The following is a 21,384-nucleotide window of genomic DNA, read 5'->3' on the forward strand; positions in this document are numbered from 1 at the left end:
AGGTAACAGTGATTTGATAGTTATTTCTTTTAGTTAAAATATTTTGGGAAAGCTGATTTTTTTTTTTTTTTTTTTTTTGCTTTTTTGGGTCACACTTGGAGATGCACAGGGGTTACTCCTGGCTTTGCACTCAGGAATTACTCCTGGCGGTGCTCAAGGGACCATATGGGATTCTGGGAATCAAACCCAGGTCAGCCAGGTGCAAGGCCCTACCCGCTGTACTATCACTCCAGCCCTTTTTTTTTTTTAATTTTTATTAGTGAAACACCTGAGGTACAATTGTAGACTTATAAATTTTTGTACTTGGGTTTCAATTATACAGTGATTGAGTACCCATTCCTTCACCAGTGCCCATTCTTCACCACCAGTGATCCCAGTATCCCTCCCACCCCCCTATCCCCCCATCCCACCTTGCCTCTGTGGCAGGGCATTCCCTTTTGTTCTCTCTCTCCTTTTGGGTGCTGTGGTTTGCAAAAAAGGCATTAAGTGGCAATCATGTTCAGTCTATAGTCTATTTTCATCCTGGGAGGATCCTCCCAACACTCTTTACTTTGTGCTCCCTTCTCTATGTGAGCTGCCTTTTCCCCTAGCATGTGGGGCTGGCCTCCAAGCCATGGAGTGAACCTCCCAGTACTTATCTCGGCTGGAAAGCTGATTTTGTTGTTGTTGTTGTTAAAAATGCTCTTCTTGTTAAAAAGGTGCTTTTGGGGGCCAGAGTGATAGTATAGTGGGTAGGGCATTTGCCTTGCATGCGGCCAACCCGGGTTTGATCCCCGGCATCCCATAGGTCCTCCAGCACTGCCAGGAGTGATCCCTGAATGCAGAGCCAGGAGACACCCCTGAGCATTACTGGGTGTGACCTAAAAAGACAAAAAAAAAATGTGCTTTTGGGCTAGGGATATAGCTATAGGAAGAGTACCTGCCTTATCACTCTTCATGAGGTCATTATACATGTCACCGACCACATTAAAAAAGAAAAAATTCTTTGGGCCCGGAGAGATAGTACAGCAGTTAAGGTGCTTGCTCTGCATGTAGCTGATCTGGTTGATCCCCGACATCCCATCTCTCTCTTCTTTCTCTCTCCTTCTGGGCAATTACAGTTTGCAATACAGGTACAGGTTGCAATACAGGTTATCATATACAGTCATCATTCCCAACTGTCATTGTCATGTTAGTCCCTTCTCTATTCTAACTGCCCCCCCCACCCACTCCCCACTTGTGGCAAGCCTCCAACGATGGACCAGTCCTCTTGGCCCTTGTTTCTACTGTTCATGGCATTAGTCTCCTCCCAACCCCCATGCAAAAAGAAAAAAATTTCAGAGCCAGAGAGAAAAGTACAACAGGTAAGGTGCTTGCCTTTCTTTGCACATGAGGACTTTGCAGGTTAGTTTCTTTCTTATTACAGTTGAAATGCAGAATCAGTTATTTTCATAATGTTAATGTTTTTTAAAATGTTTTTTTTCTTACAGATCCAACATTTAAATTAATGTTTGATGGCTATTTTGAAGAAATTAATTTCAGCACTCCTTCATTGGTAAGTTTTGAATTTTGAGGATCATAAGTTAGATATAAATGAAGTTGGGTTACCTTGATATTTGTTAAACATTTAAAATGTTACTGAGGATTTTTTTTTTAACTTTTTGAGTTTTAGAGAAAGTCTAAAAAGCCCTGGAACAGCACCTACGTGTGGCCTCTGATAATGCACACTGTCAAACACTGTCCACCCATTGTTCATTGATTTGCTGGAGCGGGACCAGTAATATCGCCATTTTGAGACTTGTTACTGTATTTGGCATATCGAATACATCGTGGGTAGCTTGCTAGGCTTTGCCACACGGGCGAGATATTCTCGGTAGCTTGCTGGGCTCTCCAAGAGGGGCAAAGGAATCGAACCCGGCTTGACCTGGCTGAGTGCAAGGCATACTCCCTACCGCTGTGCTATCACTTCAGCCCATACCACATATCGCTTCAGCCCATATTGTCTACGGCCATACCACCCTGAATGCGCCCGATCTCGTCTGATAATGCACAGCCCCTCCTCCCCCCAACAAAAAGTGTTCATTCTGCAGTCACCATAGGTGGTTGGTAGAGCCCAGAGAGATAATACAGGGGTGGGGCGCTTGCCTCAAAAGTAGCCAATCCTTGGCACTGTGAATGGTCCCTTGGCCCCTCCAGGAGAATTCTTTGAACACAGAGCCAGGAGTAGCTCCAGAGCACTATTGCATGTGGCCTCCCTCGGGGTTCGGGTTGGAGAATCACCTATTAAAGTTTCCTTGCAGTTTTATTTTACTTTCTGGTTTAGGGGCCATACCCTGGGATGCTCAGAGTTTACTTATGGCCCTGTGCTTAGGAATCATTCCTGACAGTGCCGGCGGGGGAGACCATATGGGATGCCAAGGTTTCAAACCCAAATTGGCTTTGTACAACGCAGATACGCTGCCCACTGTACTATCGCTTCATTCCCTCCACCTCTTTGGGGTACCTTAATAATCAACAAAATTCAGCAAAATTTGAAATCTGAGTATCTAAAAACTTTTACTTTTAGGAAATGTGTTTTGATATGTTTCTGAACCTCTAAATTCTCCCTTTCTCTCTTCCCCTTTCTCTGTCAGCTTAATGTTGCCAGCTACCTACAGATGATTTGCTTGACTGAAAATTTTAGAACAGATGTAAAAGACTTTGTTACGTTTTTAACTGCGAATACTTGTGATATAAGAAAAAGTATCCTCTACTTACAATTCTGGATCAGAAGTGGAGGTGGATTTTTTGAAGAAAGACCACTATTTCTTTGTCGTAAGTTTATCTGTTGTAAAAGAAATTTCTATACAAAGACTATGTTAAAAATATACTGGGACTGGAGAAAGATTACAGCGGGTATAGTGCTTGCCTGAGCCCTCCAGGAGTGACTCCAGGAGTGATTCCTGAGTACCAAGTCAGGAGTAAGCCCTGAGCATTGCCTGGTGTGGCCCCAGAAAAACAACAAAAAAAGGTTTGGAGCACCAAAAGATTTGGAAGATTATAAACATTTCAACATCCAGTTATCTTGTTGGTGTTCAAAAGGAACATGGGTTCCTTCAGAGGGAAAAGAGTCAAGAGTATGCAACTTAAATTGAAATGTGGGGATCCCCAGGTTAGAGAATGCGACATCAAGTCAAATAAAGGCGTGATGCATCTCAGGCTGAGTTGCTGGTGCTAGAGAATGCTGCCCGTGTGCCTTTACAGAGGTGGTTTTATCCTAGAGCTTTTCTCAGACTGCCCTTGCCTGGGTAAGAGGGGAAGTTTCTTGGATTCTTGATGGTCTTTTTATTTATTATTGAACACATGCAAGGCAGACCCCTACCCGCTGTACTGTTGTTCTGACCCTGGGCTTTTTATATTTTTATCATGGTCTTTAGTTTCTCTTTGAGTTCCTTTTCTGAAGGATCCACCTTTCTCTATTTGGTGCCTCAGTTTCTCCAGAGAGCTTAATTAGTATCTGCATCTCAAAGGGTTCTAACTTTCCTGATGCTGGACAACTTCAGAGCTAGTTATTAAGTGACTTCATTACTAAAGGAAAAAAAGAATTGCCTGGGACCCTCCTGCCACCTATCTGCTACAGAAGAATATAAAGACCATTCTAATTACGTGTTGGAATAGTAAGCAAAAGGGGCCAGGCATGCAGCCTACTTGGATTCAATCCTTGGCATCCCAGATGGTTGCCCGAGCACTGCCAGGAGTAATTCCTGAGTCTAGAGCCAAGAGTAACCCCTGAGCATTGCCAGGTGTAGCCTAAAGAGGGAAAGGTTAGATAGATCAGGCTAGACAGAGAGTAACTAAAGGCAGCATATAAATGTCCGTTTAGGCTCTATGGAGCAGATGGTTGTTGCCTCTGAGTTTCTAGGGATTGCAGTACTATTGGAGGGGATTGGAAGCCATGGGAGTATATTACCCGTCTTCTTGAGGCTCTGACCGGAGCCAGCAGAAGATGAATTGGTAAGATCAGAGAAAAGTTGCAGGAGGGAGAAGTGAGTGGCTGGGATTCTGTTACAGGTCACCTGACTCCTGGCTGACTTACAGAGTGTTGGCTTGGGTAAAGTGGGGAGCCAGAGAGCTTCCACTTTCCACTCAGTCCACCTCAGTTACCAGGGAGGGTTAGTCTGACAGAGTCTGCTATGAACACGTATGCAGCACAATCATTTAAGGCCCTGGATTTATCCCCAGTACTACTACCAACAAGGGTGCAGTCCTAGGTGCTGTCCTGAGCAGCGTGCACAGTGCACTGATCTATCTCTCTGGTCTGGGGATATACATTTTTAAGCGGTTATTGTGATTATGATTTGCTTAGTTGAAGTGCTTGCATTTTGATCACTAAATATTAAACTAGAGGTTCAGGATGCAAGGCAGGTACTCTGCTACTAAGCCACATGGACCCTTATCTTTTTTTTTTCTTTTTGGGTCACACCTGGTGATGCACAGGGATTACTCCTGGCTCTGCACTCAGGAATTACTCGTGGCAGTGCTCAGGGGACCATATAGGATGCTGGGAATTGAACCCGGGTCAGCCGCGTGCGAGGCCAACGCCCTACTCGCTGTACTATCGCTCCAGCCTCTTATCTTTTTTTTTTAAATTTTATTTTTATAAAGTTGTTCACAATAATTTATTACATTCAGTATTTCAACACCAATCCCACCACCATTATTTTGAATTTTCTCACCACTACCCAGCCTGTCCCAAAGGCAGATGTTAAGTAATTTGTTTTGTATTGCTAAAATGATCCAAAAAGGTTTCCGTAGAGGAAAGTGTGTGAAAATTGTGTCTCACTTTGGAGCCATAAAACCCTTGTATAGAATATCACTAACATGTTGTTACAGGTTGAGCTTTGTGTGCTTATATCTATCTCTGTGTGTGTGCGTGTGTGTGTGTGTGTGTGTGTGTGTGTGTATTAAGATCAAGATTGGTTGCCTTCTACTTTACCCCCATCAAATGTGGGGTACTACTCTTGGTATATCAGTTGGGTCCATATCTTATCTTTAAGTGTGGAGCAGGTACGTCATGCATGCGAGGCATTTTTTTCAATTGACTTGTAAGTTCCTCATCACTACCCCATTTTACCAGTGTAAATTTGACGTAATGTTTGTATTAAATAATCTTTCTTTTTCTTTCTTTTTTGGTCACACCCGTCAATACACAGGGGTTACTCCTGTAACCCCTCACAGTGGCTCTCCACTCAGGAATTACTCCTGGCGGTGCTGAGGGGACCATATGGGATGCTGGGAATCAAACTTGGGTCGGCCGCGTGCAAGGCAAATGCCCTACCCGCTGTGCTATTGCTCTAGCCCCTGTATTAAATCATCTTAATGAATTATATACTTAAGTGGAGAAAAACAAGGAAAGGGTATATGAGAGGGTATATGAGGGTCCAAGAGATGTCGAATGATGTTTAAATGTTTGCCTACTATATAATTAGTTAAAATTTGGATAGATAGGATTTTCTTTTATTTATTTTGTAGGAGAAAATACAAATGTACAGCTTGTTTGCTCCAACGATGACCCTTTTTCTAAAAATAACTCTAAAAATAGTCAGAGGACTCCTTCAGACCTTCCTAAATGTGCCACAGGCTGTGCTGAAACTGTGTTTGGCCTGAAGAACATCTTTTCCCCATCTGAAGACTTGTTTTCATTTTTAAAGGTATTTCCAGTGTCTGATTTGGAATATTAAATTTAAGGTCTTTTTCATCCTTTCAACACTTTTCTGTCTTTTCCTAGGTTACCTTAAATTTGCCTAAAATTTGTACAGGCTTCAGATTTGTGGTTTTAATACATGGTGCCTTTAGACTCCAGTTTTCTTGGATATTGCTTTAAATGTCTATTATGGGAATTAGAATAGGACTTGGAAGTCTATTTCAAATAAGAATAATTTTATATTTTGGTGTGTGTTTTGTTTTATTTTGGGACCACATCTGGCATGCCTAAGGCTTACTCCTGGCTCTGTGCTCAGAGATTACTTCTTTTGACTGATGTTTGGGAGGCCAGATGTGATGATTAGGATTGAAAGCTGGGGCTTGCCACGTGCAAAGCAAGTGTCCTATCCTTTGTACTCTTTTCTTATCCCTCAGTTTTAATTTTTTTTGTGGGGGTCAGGATCAGTGGGGCGGGAGGCATACCTGTATTTGTTCTGGACTTACTCTTGGCTCTGCAATTAGGACTCACTCCTGGCAGGGCTCAGGGAACCAAGGCAAGCACTTTACCCTCTGTTCTATCACTTCAAGTCAGATTTTCTTAATTTTTAGACTCAGTCTATTTTGATATATTAAGGGAGGATAGGTTAATAAAATTAGAACTAATTATAATTTAAATGCCTTAGCTGGACAAATGGAAAGGTTCAAAGTGGTCTTCGTGATAAGTATAAGCTTGAGAGAAATGATGGGTGTACTTCTCAAAGTTCTGGGGAATTAAAAACAGCTGTAGAAACTCTCAGCTTTACCAAATGTTGTTCTACTCTTTCAAAAGCATTGGAAACCTTAAATGCTTGCAAGAAAGTCGGAAGTGATCCAGCGGAAGACCTTACAATCATTAAGAGCTACAAAATCATTACTTTGAAGGAAGAATAGGAATGACATTGTATTTGCATGTGTAGAAAAATATTTAAAAATTATATGCCTTCATAACCTTTTTTTCCCCAAAATTGTTTTTCAGCACACAGTTAGAACAAAGGAAGAATGGCATAAATTCATCCAGCTTCTTACAGAATTCCAAATACAGAAAGTAGATTTCTTACATAGTAATCTTGAGTTCATTCTACCTTTACCTGTTGGTATCATTCCTGAATTGGAAAACCTTTCTGGTCCTTCAGTAAATGTGGACACCAGTGCAGCAACGAATAATGCAAAATGTCTTGCAAGGAAGCATACTGAAGAGGGACAGCTATCGAAAAAAACGCAGAAAAAGAAACATAAGAAAAAGATCATAACTTTGGATGATAGTGACTTAATTGACACAGGATTGGATTTTTCTGATGAACTGAGCAGCATAACCCCTGCCTGCAATTCAGAAGAGAACGAAGCCCAAGACAAGGAAAGCAATCCAGAGACAAAGAAACAGAACAAATCTTTAGAGTTGAATATGGAATCACTTCCTTGTCCTCCTAAAACAGTGGCAGAAAAAAGAAGTTCTGCCCTTGTTTCGCACTGTTTAAATTCTCTCACTGAGTTTATGGATAATATGTCCTTCTTAGATGCCCTTTTGACTGATGTAAGGGAACAGAAGGAATTTGGTAAAGATGACTTTAGCTGGACAAATGGAAAGGTTAAAAGTGGCCTTTGTGATGAGTGCAGGCTTGAGAAAAATGATGGGTGGACTTCTCAAAACTCTGGGGAATTAAAAGCAGCTGTACAAGCTCTCAGCTTTACCAAATGTTCTTCTACTCTTTCAAAAGCACTAGAAACCTTGAATGCTTGCAAGAAATTAGGAAGTGATCCAACTGAAGATCTTACAAGTTATGTTTCTCAAAAGCGGAACAATGTGTATTTCAACCATTCAGCAGCTAATTTAGAGTAAGTGTTCCTTCCTTTTGCCTTTATTTATTTTTTACTACTAAATGCTTAAGGGAAAATGATTACTCTTTTTGGAGCTGGAGAGATAGTACAGCAGATAGTATGACTGTCTTGCATGGCCGACCCATATTCAATCCCTGACACCCCCATTGTAGTCCTCCAAGCCCTGCCAGGAATGATCCCTAAGCAAAGAGCTAGGAGTAATTCCTGAGTACAGCCATGTGTGACCCAAAACACAAAGAATCATTGCTGTTTTTCTTAGTAATTTTGAAATGCTGGACTTTTGATAATGGTAAGACCACAATATTAGTAGTATGGCTTTTACTGTAGCCTGTTAAGGAGACCAGACTGATTAATTCCTTGGTGAAAAAATGAGATATTAGGTTGTGATAGATTTGGGAGACTTGGAGTGATAGAGATGGGGTTTGGATTTGTCGTGGTAGAAAACAGGTAGCTGTTAAAACATTTTTTGGTTTGTTGGTATATAAATTAGTCTGTAATCTCCTTAGTCCAGTCTAGATTAGAAGCAGAGAGAAGGAAGAACCAAATGCGGACTGTGTTTGCGATTTTTGTATTTTTTTGCAAATTACAATAAAAATGTTATGTCCTGCTTTTAATTTCAGCAACGCTTGGAAGAGAATAGCTGTCATTAAAAGTGTATTTTCTAGCCGATCTCTTCTGAACCTGGGTAATAGACAAGCTAGTGTAACTGACTATTTGCCAACTCTTCGAAACATTTGTCAGACTGAGAAGCTGAAAGAACAAGGCAAAAGTAAAAGAAGGTAAAGCGTAACCTTTCAAATGGCTATCTCAAGATTAATAACTATTCTCATCTGATGAAAATACTAAATAATTTTTTTTTGTAATTTTGATAGGTTTCTGCACTATCTTGAAGGAATTCATCTTAACCTTTCAAAAGAGACTTTGAATACCCTGGCAGCTGGCTTTCCTTAATAATTTTACATTAATAATGCCTTGTACAGATTATGATGTTTTATACATTTTTATATTGATTTTCATGGGGGAGTTTTAATTTCTCAATGTACATTTAAAACAGACTATATTTTTATTAGTATGCAAGTATTTAAATGAAAAAATTGAATTACATATTGTATTTATTATTGTGTTTTAGTGTTTTTTTCCCCCCCCCTGAATTTTTACTATGGTCTGATTTAACATTACTGGAGTATTTTTGTATGTGAGTGAGCTGATTCTAGAAAGTGTTCACTTAGGTATTTCTAAAGATGTTTCCATACTAAAGTAACCCATAATTTCCCCCTTTTCCTGCTATCTTTAATCTACTTCTCTCCAATCAAGTTTTAGTACCATCAAGTTGTAAATATGAATCAGTGAGGTGAGAATTTTCATTAATCATTTTTTTTGGTGGGGTGGGAGGCACACACAATCACGCTCAGGAGTTACTCTTGGCTCTGCACTCAGGAATTACTCCTGGTTGTGCTCAGGGGACCATAAGGTATGCCAGGGATCGAACCCAATCAGCCACATGGAGGGCAAATGCCCTATTCACTGTACTATTGCTCCAGCCCCTCCTTAATATATTTGTATAGTATAAAAATACAAAAGTGCATATATAATACATAAGAAAACTGACTAGTAAGTAAATTATGCTTAATTTTTTTAAAAAGATCATCCTGGAGAGATAGTACAGGGACTCATTCAGGTGCTTGTCTTGCCTGCTGCTGACTCCAGTTCCATCCCCAGAGACACAGATGCTCCCCTGAGCATTTCCCGGGGTCACACCTAAGTAAAAAAGCCAGGAATAGCCATTGAATACTGCCAAGAGTGGCCCAGACCCTTCCCTCGCTCCCTGAAAGAAAAATTTGTCTGATACGATTTTTTCTGTCATATTCCCCAGCATATTTTGCCACTGATTTTGTTGACAAAATGAAATTAAAATTATGAATTTAATAATATTTTTATAAACTGTTTTAGTTACTATGTATCATGTATATTTTGCCAACTCCAATGAGCTGTCTTGTAGAGCTATTTTGTACATTTCACTTCTTGGATTTTCATATCATTAATATTTTATTTCATAAAGATATTGATGATATTAATATATCTATTTTGACAAACTGCCATTCACTAAGAAGAATTCTAATCAAGGGTTTCTATGTAATAGCTTTTTTCCACTTAAGGCTATGGGTTTGGAGAAAATGTATATTTTTAGTCATAACATTTTAAAACATCAGGTTTCACTTAATATCATTTTTAATCAGTTAATTAAGTCTATCAAAATGATTTCCTATTTCAAGATTTTTATATATAAATATTCTGTTACATTATCTGGTGAATTATAATTTCAACTCCAAAGGTAAGGATCCTGACTTTGTACAGCTGAAGATATATATGTATATAAATGTGTATGAAGATATTAACTCTTATTTGTTCAAACTTTTCTCGTACTGATTTAATTAAAGGCTAAAGTGTTTTATGCAGTATTTAAACAGAAGGGTTTTTTTGTTTTTTGTTTTTTGTTTTTCTTTTTGGGTCACACCTGGCGGTGCACAGGGGTTACTCCTGGCTCTGCACTCAGGAGTTACTCCTCGCGGTGCTCAGGGGACCATATGGGATGCTGGGAATAGAACCCGGGTTGGCCGCGTACAAGGCAAACGCCCTACCTGCTGTGCTATCTCTCCAGCCCCAAACAGAAGTTTTTGATGTAATCAACTGGATACAAATGGATCTTATACAAGTTTGGATTTAGACTTACTAATTTCATCTCTATAAAAAAGCAAATATGATCTTCTGGGGTGGAGAGATAGTACAGCAGAGAAGGCACTTGCCTTACATATGGCCACCCTGGATTGGATTTCTGGTACTGCATATGGTCCCCTAAGACCACCAGGAGTGATTCCTGAGCACCGCTATGTATGCCAATTTTTTTCTGAAGCACTTATTTTTTCAGATTTGGGGGTTATACCCAGTGGTGCTCAGGGATTACTCCTGGGTTTATGCTTAAGGATCATTTCTGGTGGTGCTAGGGATCTTAACCAGGGTTGGCCATGTGCAAAGAAAGCACTTTAACCCCTGTACTCTTTTCTCCAGCCTTGAAGCATTTTTTTTTAAATAAGAATTTCCACTATTTATACTTATCTTTACGTTTGTTCTTTTATTAGAATTTACTAGAGTTATTTCGATTGAAAAACCAAGTAAAATAACACCATAAAATTTTATTTTATTTATTTATTTTATGTGAAGGTTGTTGTATTTCATCCTTGAGCCAAAAGCCCTTGTATAAGAATAAGATGTTCCCAGCCATGTGCTCCAGCGATTCTAAAAATTTTTTTTTTTTTGCTTTTTGGGTCACACCCAGCGATGCTCAGGGGTTACTCCTGGCTCATGCACTCAGGAATCACTCCTGGCGGTGCTTGGGGGACCGTATGGGATGCTGGGAATCGAACCTGTATCAGCCATCTTGACTGCGTGCAAGGCAAACGCCCTACCCGCTGTGCTGTCGCTCCAGCCCCGCGATTCTAAAATTTTAAATATTGTTATACAGCTGAATTAAATTATTAATTTTGTTTTAAACTGGATGCTGACTTTGAGGTTCAGAGGCATCTCTATGGCATATTGTTCTGTGTTGGTCTCTTCCGAGAGATTTATTTGAGTCTCTTAGTTTTTTGGGGTTTTTTTTTTTTTTTTTTTTTGGCTTTTGGGTCACACCCAGCGATGCTCAGGGGTTAATCCCGGCTATGGACTCAGGAATTACTCCTGGCAGTGCTGGGGGGATCACAAGGGATGCTGGGGATCCAACCCAGGTTGGCCACGTGCAAGGCAAACAGGTAGCTGTACTATCACTCCAGCTCCATATTTCTGAGTCTCCGGATCATGGCCATTAATGAGATTGTATGGCACCAGAGAGGCAGTTCCTGGGAGTGACTGCCAGGCTACAGAAACATAGGGAGATGGAGGGAGGTCACCTGTTCCCAGCTGTGTGAACCTGGAGATTTTATTCACAAGTTCCACATTCCTTCCTGGGTTTTTCAGCAGATTCACTCATAGGTGAGGCTGGTCTGAGCCTGTGGAGATCAGCTGTGAGCATGGCGGTCATTGAGTTCTGGAAGTTTTTGGCTGCTGGAGCTCTATTGGGATGGGGAGGAGAACTCACCCACCCCACTCCAGGTTGCCCCGGATGAGACAGCTTGGCATGGGGTCTGGAGGCATTTCTATGGCATATCGTACCATAGAATTTTTTTTTCTTTTTGGGTCATACCCGACGATGTTCAGGGGTTACTGCTGGCTCTGCACTTAGGAATTACTCCTGGCGGTGCTTGGGGGACCATATGGGATGCCGGATATTGAACCCGGGTCGGCCGTGTGCACAGCAAACACCCTACCTGCTGTACTATCGCTCCGGCCCCCCACAGAATTTTAAATGTTCAAAAAATACATATGTCAGGAAATAAGGGCAGCAATTCCTGCATGTGAATGCCCCGGGTTTGATTCCTGGCACCACCTGGTCTCCCTAAATACTAACAGGTGTGGCCAACCCCCCTCCCCAATACAAAAGAAAAAATAAACAGAGACAGCAGGGGCCCTAAGACCTTGGCTTGCTTGTGGCACTTAGCTCAAAACCCTGGTTTGTTCTCTAGCACTGTGTATGGTATCCTGAGCACCAGGGGTCACTCCTGAGCACGGTGCCAGGAACAGGCCCTGAACACCCCCATGAACAAGCAAGGACAAACAGATACTCTCCTCAGTAACCCTTCTTTTAAAATTTAGCATAATTTGGGGGAAGTCATATTCCTATCACTCCCCTCCCCCATCCTTTCTTCTTATTTTGGGGCCCCTGGGCGGGGGGTGGGGTGGGGCTGCAAGCTGGCACACACCTAGTGCTCAGCAGGAGCTGTGCACCAGTTCACAGTGCCGCACACTTAGCCATGGTGCTGGCCAGGGCTGCATTTCTTCAGTTGTGCTCACACAAACCTAGCAGCAGTCCGGCTGGAAAGTTTCTGTTGTTTTTGGCTTTGGGGCCACACCCAGCAGTGTTCAGGGATCATCCTTGGTAGGACCTAGGGGACCACATGGGATGTCAAGGATCAAACCTGGGTTGGGCGTGTGCAATCACTTTACCTGGATGCTTTCTCTCGTCTCTACCATTCCATGTATTCTCTATATATTTCATTTGTTTTGGTTTTGGAGCCATACTCAGAAGTATTCAGGACTTACTCCTGGCTTATGCTCAGAGATCACTCCGGGTGATGCCCGGGGCCCTTATGAATTGAACCCCAGATCACCTGCGTTCAAGGTAAGTGAAATGCCTGCTGCACTATCTCTCTAGCTCCATGTCTTTTACTTTTTAGGTTTTTGTTATTATGGGCCATACCTGGCAGTGCTTGGGGATTACTCCTGATTGCACTCAAGGATCACTCCTGGCAGAACTCAGGGGATCATATGGAGTAATGGGGAACCAAACCCCAGTTGGCCACACGTAAGGCAAATACACTTATCACTGTACTATCTTTCCAGCCCCCCAAATAGAACCTCTTTCTCGGGGTGGCAGGGCTCCACACTTGTGAGTGCTTAAGGATCATTCCTGGTGGGCTCATCCCACTCCTGGCAGCATGTGGGATGCCAGGGATAAACCCATGTCAGCTGTGTGCAAGGCGAGTACCTTACTCACTAAATTATCTCTTTGTGTTCTGCCCCTGCCCCCAATGTCTTTTAAAGAAACAAATATTTTACTATTAAAGGGATTCGAAGTGAGTTGAGGGTCTGAATTAAGACAAATGTAATGTAAATGGAGTGGACAAGAGGGTGAGCTATTTTTCTCAATGTTTCAGTCAGAAAAGACCTATAGGTTGTGGAGTTACCTAGAGGACATGACTGGCACGCAAAGGCCCCGAGTTTAGTCCCTGACACAGCAGCATCCCCAACTGTAGCCCTGGTGGCCCCTAGCACTAGGCCCAAGTAGTACCTCATTGCCAGGCCGAAACCTTGAGATCTCTGCCCCTGGGTCCTCTGAACATTGCTTGGGATGATAGATGCACAAATGTGTACACACACTTGCGCATGCAGTGGATGCACAATGCACTCAATTGAGCATGTGTGCGTGCGCACGCACACACACACACACACACACACACACACACAAAGCTTGCTTGTTATAGGCTTGACTGGAATCACTTTTTGCATCAATGTACATTCTATACACATAATTAGAAAATGCCACTGTCACCACCAAAATGACAGGATTCCACAGCTGAGTTTTAATTATATTTCACTTTATTCTTTCTGTTTGTTTTGGCCCACACCTGGCAGTACTCTAAGGTACCCCTTGCTCTGCACTCAAGAATCACCTCTAGCGGTGCTCAGGGAACCATATGAGATGCAGGGATTGATGCTGGATTGTCCTTATGCAAGGCAAACACCCTGCCCACTGTCAACAGCCGGAAGTCTGACTTGAAGCGTTTAAGTGTTAAGCATTAACATTTCAGCAGGGCCAGAACAATAGTACAGCAGATAGGGCATTTTCTTTGCATGTGGCTGACCCGGGTTTGATACCTGGCATCCCATCTGGTCCCCCAAACACTGCCAGGAGTGATTCCTGAGTGCAGAGCCAGGAGTAACCCCTAGGCATCACCATGTGTGACCCAAAAAGCAAAGAAACCATTTTTGCATGCTTTCTCCACTCACTCAGAACTTGACTCTATGACTATTTCACTTCAGCAGTGCCAGAGATTGAACCTGGAGCCTGATGCATGAAATACACGTGCTCCATTTCTGAGCTCCATCCCTGGCCGGGATTCTTAACTGCAGGATTCACAAATAAAAAGTGATGTAATACAACATTAAACCAGGTAATAATACGTTAACTTCAGAATATTTTAAGGTTCAGCGTCAAAAACTACCAATTCAAAAAAGGCAACTGCTTGTAAGAGTGAATCATACACCTCTTCCACTCGGTTGTGCTCAGTAGATGAGAACAGCTGTCTGTAGCGCACGATCTTGTCTGAGGGGAAGGACACCCGGGGCTCTGCGCTCAGCACAGACTCCGAGAGGAACTTTTTCACTATTTCTTTCCCGCTGGTTCGGGTGTCACCCACCATCAGTTCAAAGTGCTTCCCCACTGCATTCCGGTTCATGCTCAGCACTTGCTGCTGGCCGTCCTGCGCAAAAGTCTTGTTTAATAAGGCGTACAGCATGGCTTCCATGATATGAAAGTGTAATAAGATAGGGAACAGTGTTGAGTTCTGAATGGAAATTCCGATTTTTTCCAGAATATAAAAGTCCGCTCTAGGCATCTTTGTAATGATGGAAGAAATCTAAAGACACACAAAAACAAATTAAGTTTGATTATTTGGGCCGCCCATCTGACCCATTTCTATTTAAAAAAAAAAAAAAAACAACTGTAAAACTTGCATTATAGTGCTTTTGACAATTTCTAACTGGGCAAGCATTTTAGGGAGAATCAGAATAGCTGATTTCTGGTCCTGTTCTATAAGAAAGAAGCTGAACTATGACAAGCCATTTAGTCTTCAGGTCCAGTTCCCTGGCCAGCTTCTTCGTCTATAAATGTTTCCTATTTTTTTGCAGTCTTCACTGGCTTTGGGATTAGACAATGTGAAGAATATGAACTTTTAAGAAAACCAGACCAGAGAGATAATAGAGAAGGCAAGGGGCTTGCCTTGCACATGGTTCATCCAGTTAAATCCCCTGAGCTGGAGTGATCCCTAAAGCACAGACCCAAGAATGGCCCCTGAGCACCAATCAGATGTGGCCCAACAACCCCCCAAAATTTTTGAATTCCCCACTGACACCCCTCTGCAGATAACCGAAACTACCTGAGAAAACAAAAATGGAGACATTAAGCTCCCTGCATTCAAATTATACTGCAAAGCAACAGTCTTAAGGGGCAGGAGAGACAGTACAGTGGGTAAGGTGATTGCTTTGCAAGTGGCCAACCCAGGTTCAATCCACATCATCCTACATGGTCCCCTAAGCACTACCAAGAGTGATTCCTGCGTGCAGAGGCAAGAGTACTGCTAGTGTGGCCCAAAAACAAACAAAACCCCCCAACAGCTTTTAAAACAGCCTACGTTTGGAATAAAAATGCGGAGATCAACAAAACAGAGTTGAAAGCCCAGAAGCAAAGCTAATACAGGCAACCAATTTTTTTTGTTATTGTTTTTGGGCCATACCTGGTGATACTCAGGAGTTATTCCTGGAAGTGGTGAGAGGACCATATGGGATGCCGAAGACTGAACCTGCCTCAGCCACATGCAAGGCCAGCACTTTACTATCACTCCAGCCTCACGTAGGCAACCAGCTTAAAACAAGTTTAATAGTACAAAAAGGTGTTGGAGAAAGTGATCAGCCCCATGCAACAGAAGAATGAGTCCCCTTTCACCACACACACAGTTTCTGCCTTCCATATTTCTGCATTTCTCTTTTTGTTTTGGGCAGTGCTCAGGGCTTACTCCTGGCAGAGCTCTGGGTACTATATGCGGTGCTTATATAATAGACTCAGAATGCAAGTTCACTGCATTCAAAGCAAAAGCATTCCCTGCTGTACTGTCTCACTATACCATGTATGGCTTTTCTTGAACTAAACAAAGATTCTGTTTTCAAAAGTTAAGGATGATGGAAAACATAATAGAGAAGGGTAGTAAATACCATAAAAAGTCCATCCTTATTTTATTACATTCCTTTTGGGACTAGAAGATTAAACATAAGCAAGGACAGGTAGGAATTGAAGATGCAACTGCCTTACCTTTTCAAAGTAGTTCGATGTAGGGTATGTTCCTTTAACCAGTCGGCAACATTCATTTTGCTGCCAGTCCAAAACTGATAATTTCCGATCAAGGTGAGCCCAGGCAATTTTTCGAGTACCAAAAACAATGGATACAATACTATTGATTGCCTAAAACAGAAAGGCCAGTTTACTTATGAATGTAAACATTTTTGGGGGGGTTTGGGGGGCACCACACTTAGTGATGCTCAGAGTTTACTCCTGGCTCTGTGCTCAGGAATTACTCCTGGCAATGCTCAGGGGGTCATATGGGATGCCAGGGATCAAACCAAGTCAGCTGTGTGCAAGGCAAACACCCTCCCCACTGTACTATGGCTAAGCTCTAGGAGTGTAAACATCTCAACTAATATAAACTTTAAGCTACAAGTCAAAATGTCAAATCAGCTTATATAATAGACTTGTATGTAGAGTTTATGAGCCAAGAATTGCTTCATTGTGGGCATGTTCTGTCATGCTAGGGGCTACTCTCGGCTTGGTGCTCAGGGTTAGCGCCCATCTATAACAATGGACCATGCTGGGGACTGGAACCACATGCAAAGCTTGCATCCTTGCCCTCTGAGCTATCTCCTGGCCCCTGGAACAGAATGATTAAAGAAATGCAAGAGTAATTATTAAATAGTAACCAGTGGCAATCAGTTGAAGGCAAAGAGATTTTATTCTTTGTCAGGATCAAAAAAGGAAAGTGTTGCCAGGTACTATGCCAGCTGCTGTGACGCAGGGAAGATTGCTATAGAGTATTAGGAAATGCCACCACAGAACATCGATGCTGGAGAGAAGAGAAAAGGATAAGCTTATTTCACCCAGATACCTACCTGGCATCTTATACTTAGGAGTGGAGTAAAACTAGTGTGTAGGTTCAATGCTAAGAAATAAATAAACGTCTTTGCGGGGCGAGGGCATACTACCCGGTCAGCTCTGTGGAAGGCAAGTACCTTACCTGCTGTACTATTTCTCCAGCTCCAAATATATATTATATATGTATTTTTCATTTGTCTGAACTTTCTATAACCTTACTCTGGATGGATCAGGGCAAGACCTCAAACCATTTCATTGTTCTTGCAAGCACTGTAGGAATGCACAGGTTCACTTCAGATCCCAGCATGCTGAAGGCTTGCAGAAATAAATATTTTTAAGATAGAATAGTTAGGCTATGAACACATCTACAAAATAATGGGGTTTTTTTTAGGTAAATGATTTAATGGGATGACAGTGATACAGTGATAGTGATTCAAAATTCATTGTGCATAAAGATTACTGGAAAAATCTGTATACAGTACCTCAGATGCAACATTTTCCTCAAGGCCTCCTCCTGTGGGGCTTTCCCAATAATAAAACTGACTTGAAAAGCCAACTCTCTAAGTAAGATCAATTTCACTAGAGCCTGAGTGAAAAGAGTCATTTCAATCTAACTTTGAATGAAACTCCAATTCTCTGAAAAGTTTGATTCAGTTAAGTTATAGATCAACTGCAGCAGCAGGAGCTCCAGTTGGATATTGTGGATGCAATTAGGAAGTCCTTGAAAACATAAGCAACACTCTACATGTGTTATGTGTATAAAACCATAATAAAGGGGCTGGAGCAACATCACAGCGGGTAAGGCATTTGCCTTGCATGCAGCCAACTTGGGTTTGATTCCCAGCATCCCATATGGTTCCCCGAGCACCACCAGGAGTAATTCCTGAGTGCAGAGCCAGGAGAAATCCCTGAGCATTGCCGGGTGTGACCCAAAAAGGAAAAAAAAAAACGATAATAAAACTGGGGCCCAGAGAGAATACAGTAGGAAGAGTGTTTGCCTTGCATGCAGCTGATTTGGGTTCAATCCCCAGTACCTATTTGGTCCACTGGGCATGACAAAAGGTAATCCCTAAGTGTAGGGCCACGAGTAAGACCTGACCACTGGGTTTGGGCGCCCAAACAAAAACAAACAAACAAAAATTAAATTACAATACACCACCCACCCTAAAGAGGATCTAAAGCTTTCATCATGTTTCCGAAACGTCTTTCCCTCAAAACTGAGACTAATCAATAATTATCAATGTTACACAGGACTTAAGTTCCTCCAGGGTTTAATATTTGATGTGTCAAGTCATTTAACTGTTTTTAAATAAAAACACCACTGGGGGGAAATTTGCTTTAAAAGTGGTTTTTAAAGCCAGAGAGATAGTACTTGCTTCCTTGCTTATGGCTGGCCCTTGTTCTCAACATACACATGATCCCCAAGCACTGCCAGGAGCAGTCCCTAAACACTGCTGGATGTGACCCCCAAAACTAAAAGAACTTTAAATACTTCTGGAAAGATTCCTCAGCCAGAACCCATCTTTACATCCTTATTTCTTTTTATTCCCAACATGACCCTCAGCACAGCCAAACATCTCAACGTTCCTTGTAAACAGGACTGTTACAGGCCTTCTTCTCTGCATTTACTGTTTTTACGTCCTGGAATCCTGTTCTGCCCCAGCAAGCCTGATTATCCCCCTTCAAGATCCAGGTTGAGTAAAATTCCCCAACAGTCAAAGCCCACAGTTCTCCCTCCTTAAAACTGTGATTTTACTTATATCTCATTCTTTGGTTTTAATCACATTCTGCTTTGTATATTTGTTACGTATTTGTATATGCAGGTCTGTATCCACCAACTAAAATGTAAGTTGCCTGAAGAACCACTGGTTGTCTTGGTGCTCAGAACAGTGTTCTGCAGAATAGGTTCTCAAAATTTTTTTCTCATTGTTGGGACTGAACCCCAGGTCTCATACATGTAAGACAGAGACTGTATTGCTGAGCTACATTTCTGGCCCTGTTACCTGTTTAGGGAATTTAACAAACACTAAGTTAAAGGACATACCTTAAGTCTTTCTAATTCTATCTCAGGCTTGATGAGCTTTTTCAAGAGTCGGTTTTCCTGTGACTGTTTTTTCTTTCCTCTAGTCCCTGGACAAAGAATGGAGTTACACACTTGAACGGTAGTTTTATACTGGAACAAAGGCACATTCATTAAACTCTCCAAATTCTGAAATGGCCCAAACTTTTCTCTGTGTGCTACAATGTTGGTAGACTTTCTTCCACGAAGCAGCCTGAAAGCTTCAAGTTCTTTATTAGATGCTGTATTCAGTACATGCAAGATGGAAGTTTGCTGTTCTGAAGAGAAGAGCTGGTCAAGTGCTTTTCCAGGTGCTTTTGTCTTTTCATCACAAGCATCAGCATTTGGTGTAATTTCTGGAGAAGTGGATTTTCTCCGGCAGCAGGAATTAGGAAGAGCATGGAACAAGGATGACTCTAGCGGAACTGGGAAACATCTCCACTTCACTAAGAATAAAATTAACAAAATATAAATCTGACTATCTTACTTCCTTTCCCTTTTTAAAAAAATGTATATTTATATACCTGCATTTTAAAAATTCCTTAGGTTTTTTATTCATGAAATTTCTCATTCTGTGTCTAAATTTTACTACCTAGAAATCTTAGGCTGGAGCAATAGCACAGCGGGTAGGGCGTTTGCCTTGCACGCAGCCAACCTAGGTTCGATTCCCAGCATCCCATATGGTCCCCTGAGCACCGCCAGGAGTAATTCCTGAGTGCATGAACCAGAAGTAACTCCTGTGCATCGCGGGGTGTGACCCAAAAAGCAAAAAAAAAAAAGAAGAAATCTTATGTCCATCAAATATTTGAACCAGGGAAACCGATCACTAAACAGGTTCAAGTGCTGCTTTGCTGAAGTCCCGGATTTATATCCAGCACCCTGGGGTTGTTAAAGGGAGTCTCCTCCCTACCCACCACCCCCACCCAGCCAAGAAAGCAAGTATCTTAACACGTTTTGGTCTGTTTTCGTGGTTTGTTCTGTTTTGTTTGGAAATATTTTAACATTAGAGGGATCTCGTTAAGGATATTTATTTCCACTGATTTCAAAAATTCACTAATTTGCTACCTAGTGGAGCCAAATAAAATCAAGTTCATACGAAATGTTTTAGTTGACCGGTAGATTTGAAGGCCGTTTTAATTTTCTTACATATTTTCAAGATCTCTATCACGACTATGTTTCTGCAAGAAGAAACGATGGGAGAGCCATCAGAATGGCTGGAAACCAGCAGAAAGTCACTGGGACTCCGCAGCCCCCCGTGGCACGCGAGCCGCTTAGTGCGGGAAACCTCCGAGCGAAGGGTCGGGCAGGGGCCACACCGGGGCCACGGCCGTATCCCGGCTCAGCTAGGGCTGTAGAAGGAAGCCTGGACGGGCAGAGATCCACCGGGACGGACGCGGTCGGAATACGCACCCAGCAGCCCGGGAGCCCTACCTCCCGCCAAAAGGAGACTAGTGACGCTCATGTTTGCAGTTACCCGGACGCAGCCCACAAGCCACGCGCCCTCTGCGGCTTCCGGTTCCGGTGTGCCCTGCCCGGAAGTGCCCTCCGGAGCCCGTTCCTGGCCGGCGGGAGCGGCCGCTAGCGCCGAGGGGCCCGGGACCCCGCAGACCTTCGCTGCTGGGACGCGGGGAGCGGGCGTGGGTGGTGCGGGAAGGAACCTCATTTCCGGGGACAACGAATGCGACCGACCCGGGAACCGAGTGCGAGCTGGCGGTTAGAGAGAGGCGCGGGGAGAGAGGTGACTTTATCCCTGTTTTGGGTTTTTTTTTTTTTGTTTTTTTTTTTGCTTTTTGGGTCATACCCGGCAATGCACAGGGGTTCCTCCTGGCTCTGTGCTCAGGAGTTACCCCTGGCGGTGCTCAGAGGACCATATGGGATGCTGCGAATCGAACCCGGGTTGGCCGCGTGCAAGACAAACGCCCTACCCGCTGTGCTATTGCTCCAGCCCTATCCCTATTTTGTTTGCGGCCACCCCCAGGCAGTCTTCAGGATTACTCCTGGCTCTGAGCACAGGGATCACTCCTAGGGGATTCGAGGGACCGCAAGGGCTGCCCGGGATCGAGCCCAAGTCGGCCGCGTGCAGGGCAAGTGCCCTACCTGCTGAACTCTCGATCCGGCTCAGAAGTGACTTTAACTTTGAGCCCTGAAAATCGGATGGGAGGACCCGAAAGACAGTGCAGCAGGAATAAGTAAGCCCTGAGCACCTTTGGCTGTGGCCTCA

The 21,384-nt window shown here is 42.8% G+C and overlaps 2 protein-coding genes and 1 non-coding gene across 4 annotated transcripts in view; 1 reads left to right on the plus strand and 2 right to left on the minus strand.

The window, feature by feature from the left end:
* The window catches only part of ATAD5 (ATPase family AAA domain containing 5), a 46,886-nt gene extending 38,218 nt beyond the window's left edge, over window positions 1-8,668 (plus strand). The window contains exons 18-23 of the mRNA XM_056126513.1: window positions 1,470-1,534; window positions 2,613-2,793; window positions 5,491-5,669; window positions 6,677-7,533; window positions 8,157-8,315; window positions 8,409-8,668. Of these exons, the coding sequence (XP_055982488.1) occupies window positions 1,470-1,534; window positions 2,613-2,793; window positions 5,491-5,669; window positions 6,677-7,533; window positions 8,157-8,315; window positions 8,409-8,487 (1,520 nt within the window). The 3' untranslated portion in view covers window positions 8,488-8,668. The remainder of the gene's footprint in view (window positions 1-1,469; window positions 1,535-2,612; window positions 2,794-5,490; window positions 5,670-6,676; window positions 7,534-8,156; window positions 8,316-8,408) is intronic.
* Window positions 8,669-13,800: 5,132 nt separating this feature from the next.
* Window positions 13,801-20,665, minus strand: TEFM (transcription elongation factor, mitochondrial). Of its 2 annotated transcripts, none has more exons than XM_056126952.1 (4): window positions 20,574-20,665; window positions 19,149-19,609; window positions 16,271-16,420; window positions 13,801-14,822 (listed from the first exon to the last, which is right to left on the minus strand). In XM_056126952.1, exons 1-4 carry the CDS (start codon window positions 20,623-20,625, stop codon window positions 14,385-14,387), a joined length of 1,101 nt encoding a protein of 366 aa, XP_055982927.1. In that variant the 5' UTR covers window positions 20,626-20,665; the 3' UTR covers window positions 13,801-14,384. The 2 variants fall into 2 exon arrangements, with proteins under 2 accessions (XP_055982927.1, XP_055982928.1); XM_056126953.1 differs by having other exon boundaries at window positions 20,595-20,659.
* On the minus strand, window positions 17,297-17,426 carry LOC130036342 (small nucleolar RNA SNORA9). Its single transcript, XR_008794378.1, has one exon. It is a non-coding gene; the product is annotated as a small nucleolar RNA SNORA9 (small nucleolar RNA).
* Window positions 20,666-21,384: the final 719 nt, after the last annotated feature.

This window comes from Sorex fumeus, unplaced genomic scaffold (assembly GCF_029834395.1).
Source record: "Sorex fumeus unplaced genomic scaffold, SorFum_2.1 ptg000063l, whole genome shotgun sequence".
In the NCBI taxonomy this organism is placed as follows: Eukaryota; Metazoa; Chordata; class Mammalia; order Eulipotyphla; family Soricidae; genus Sorex; species Sorex fumeus.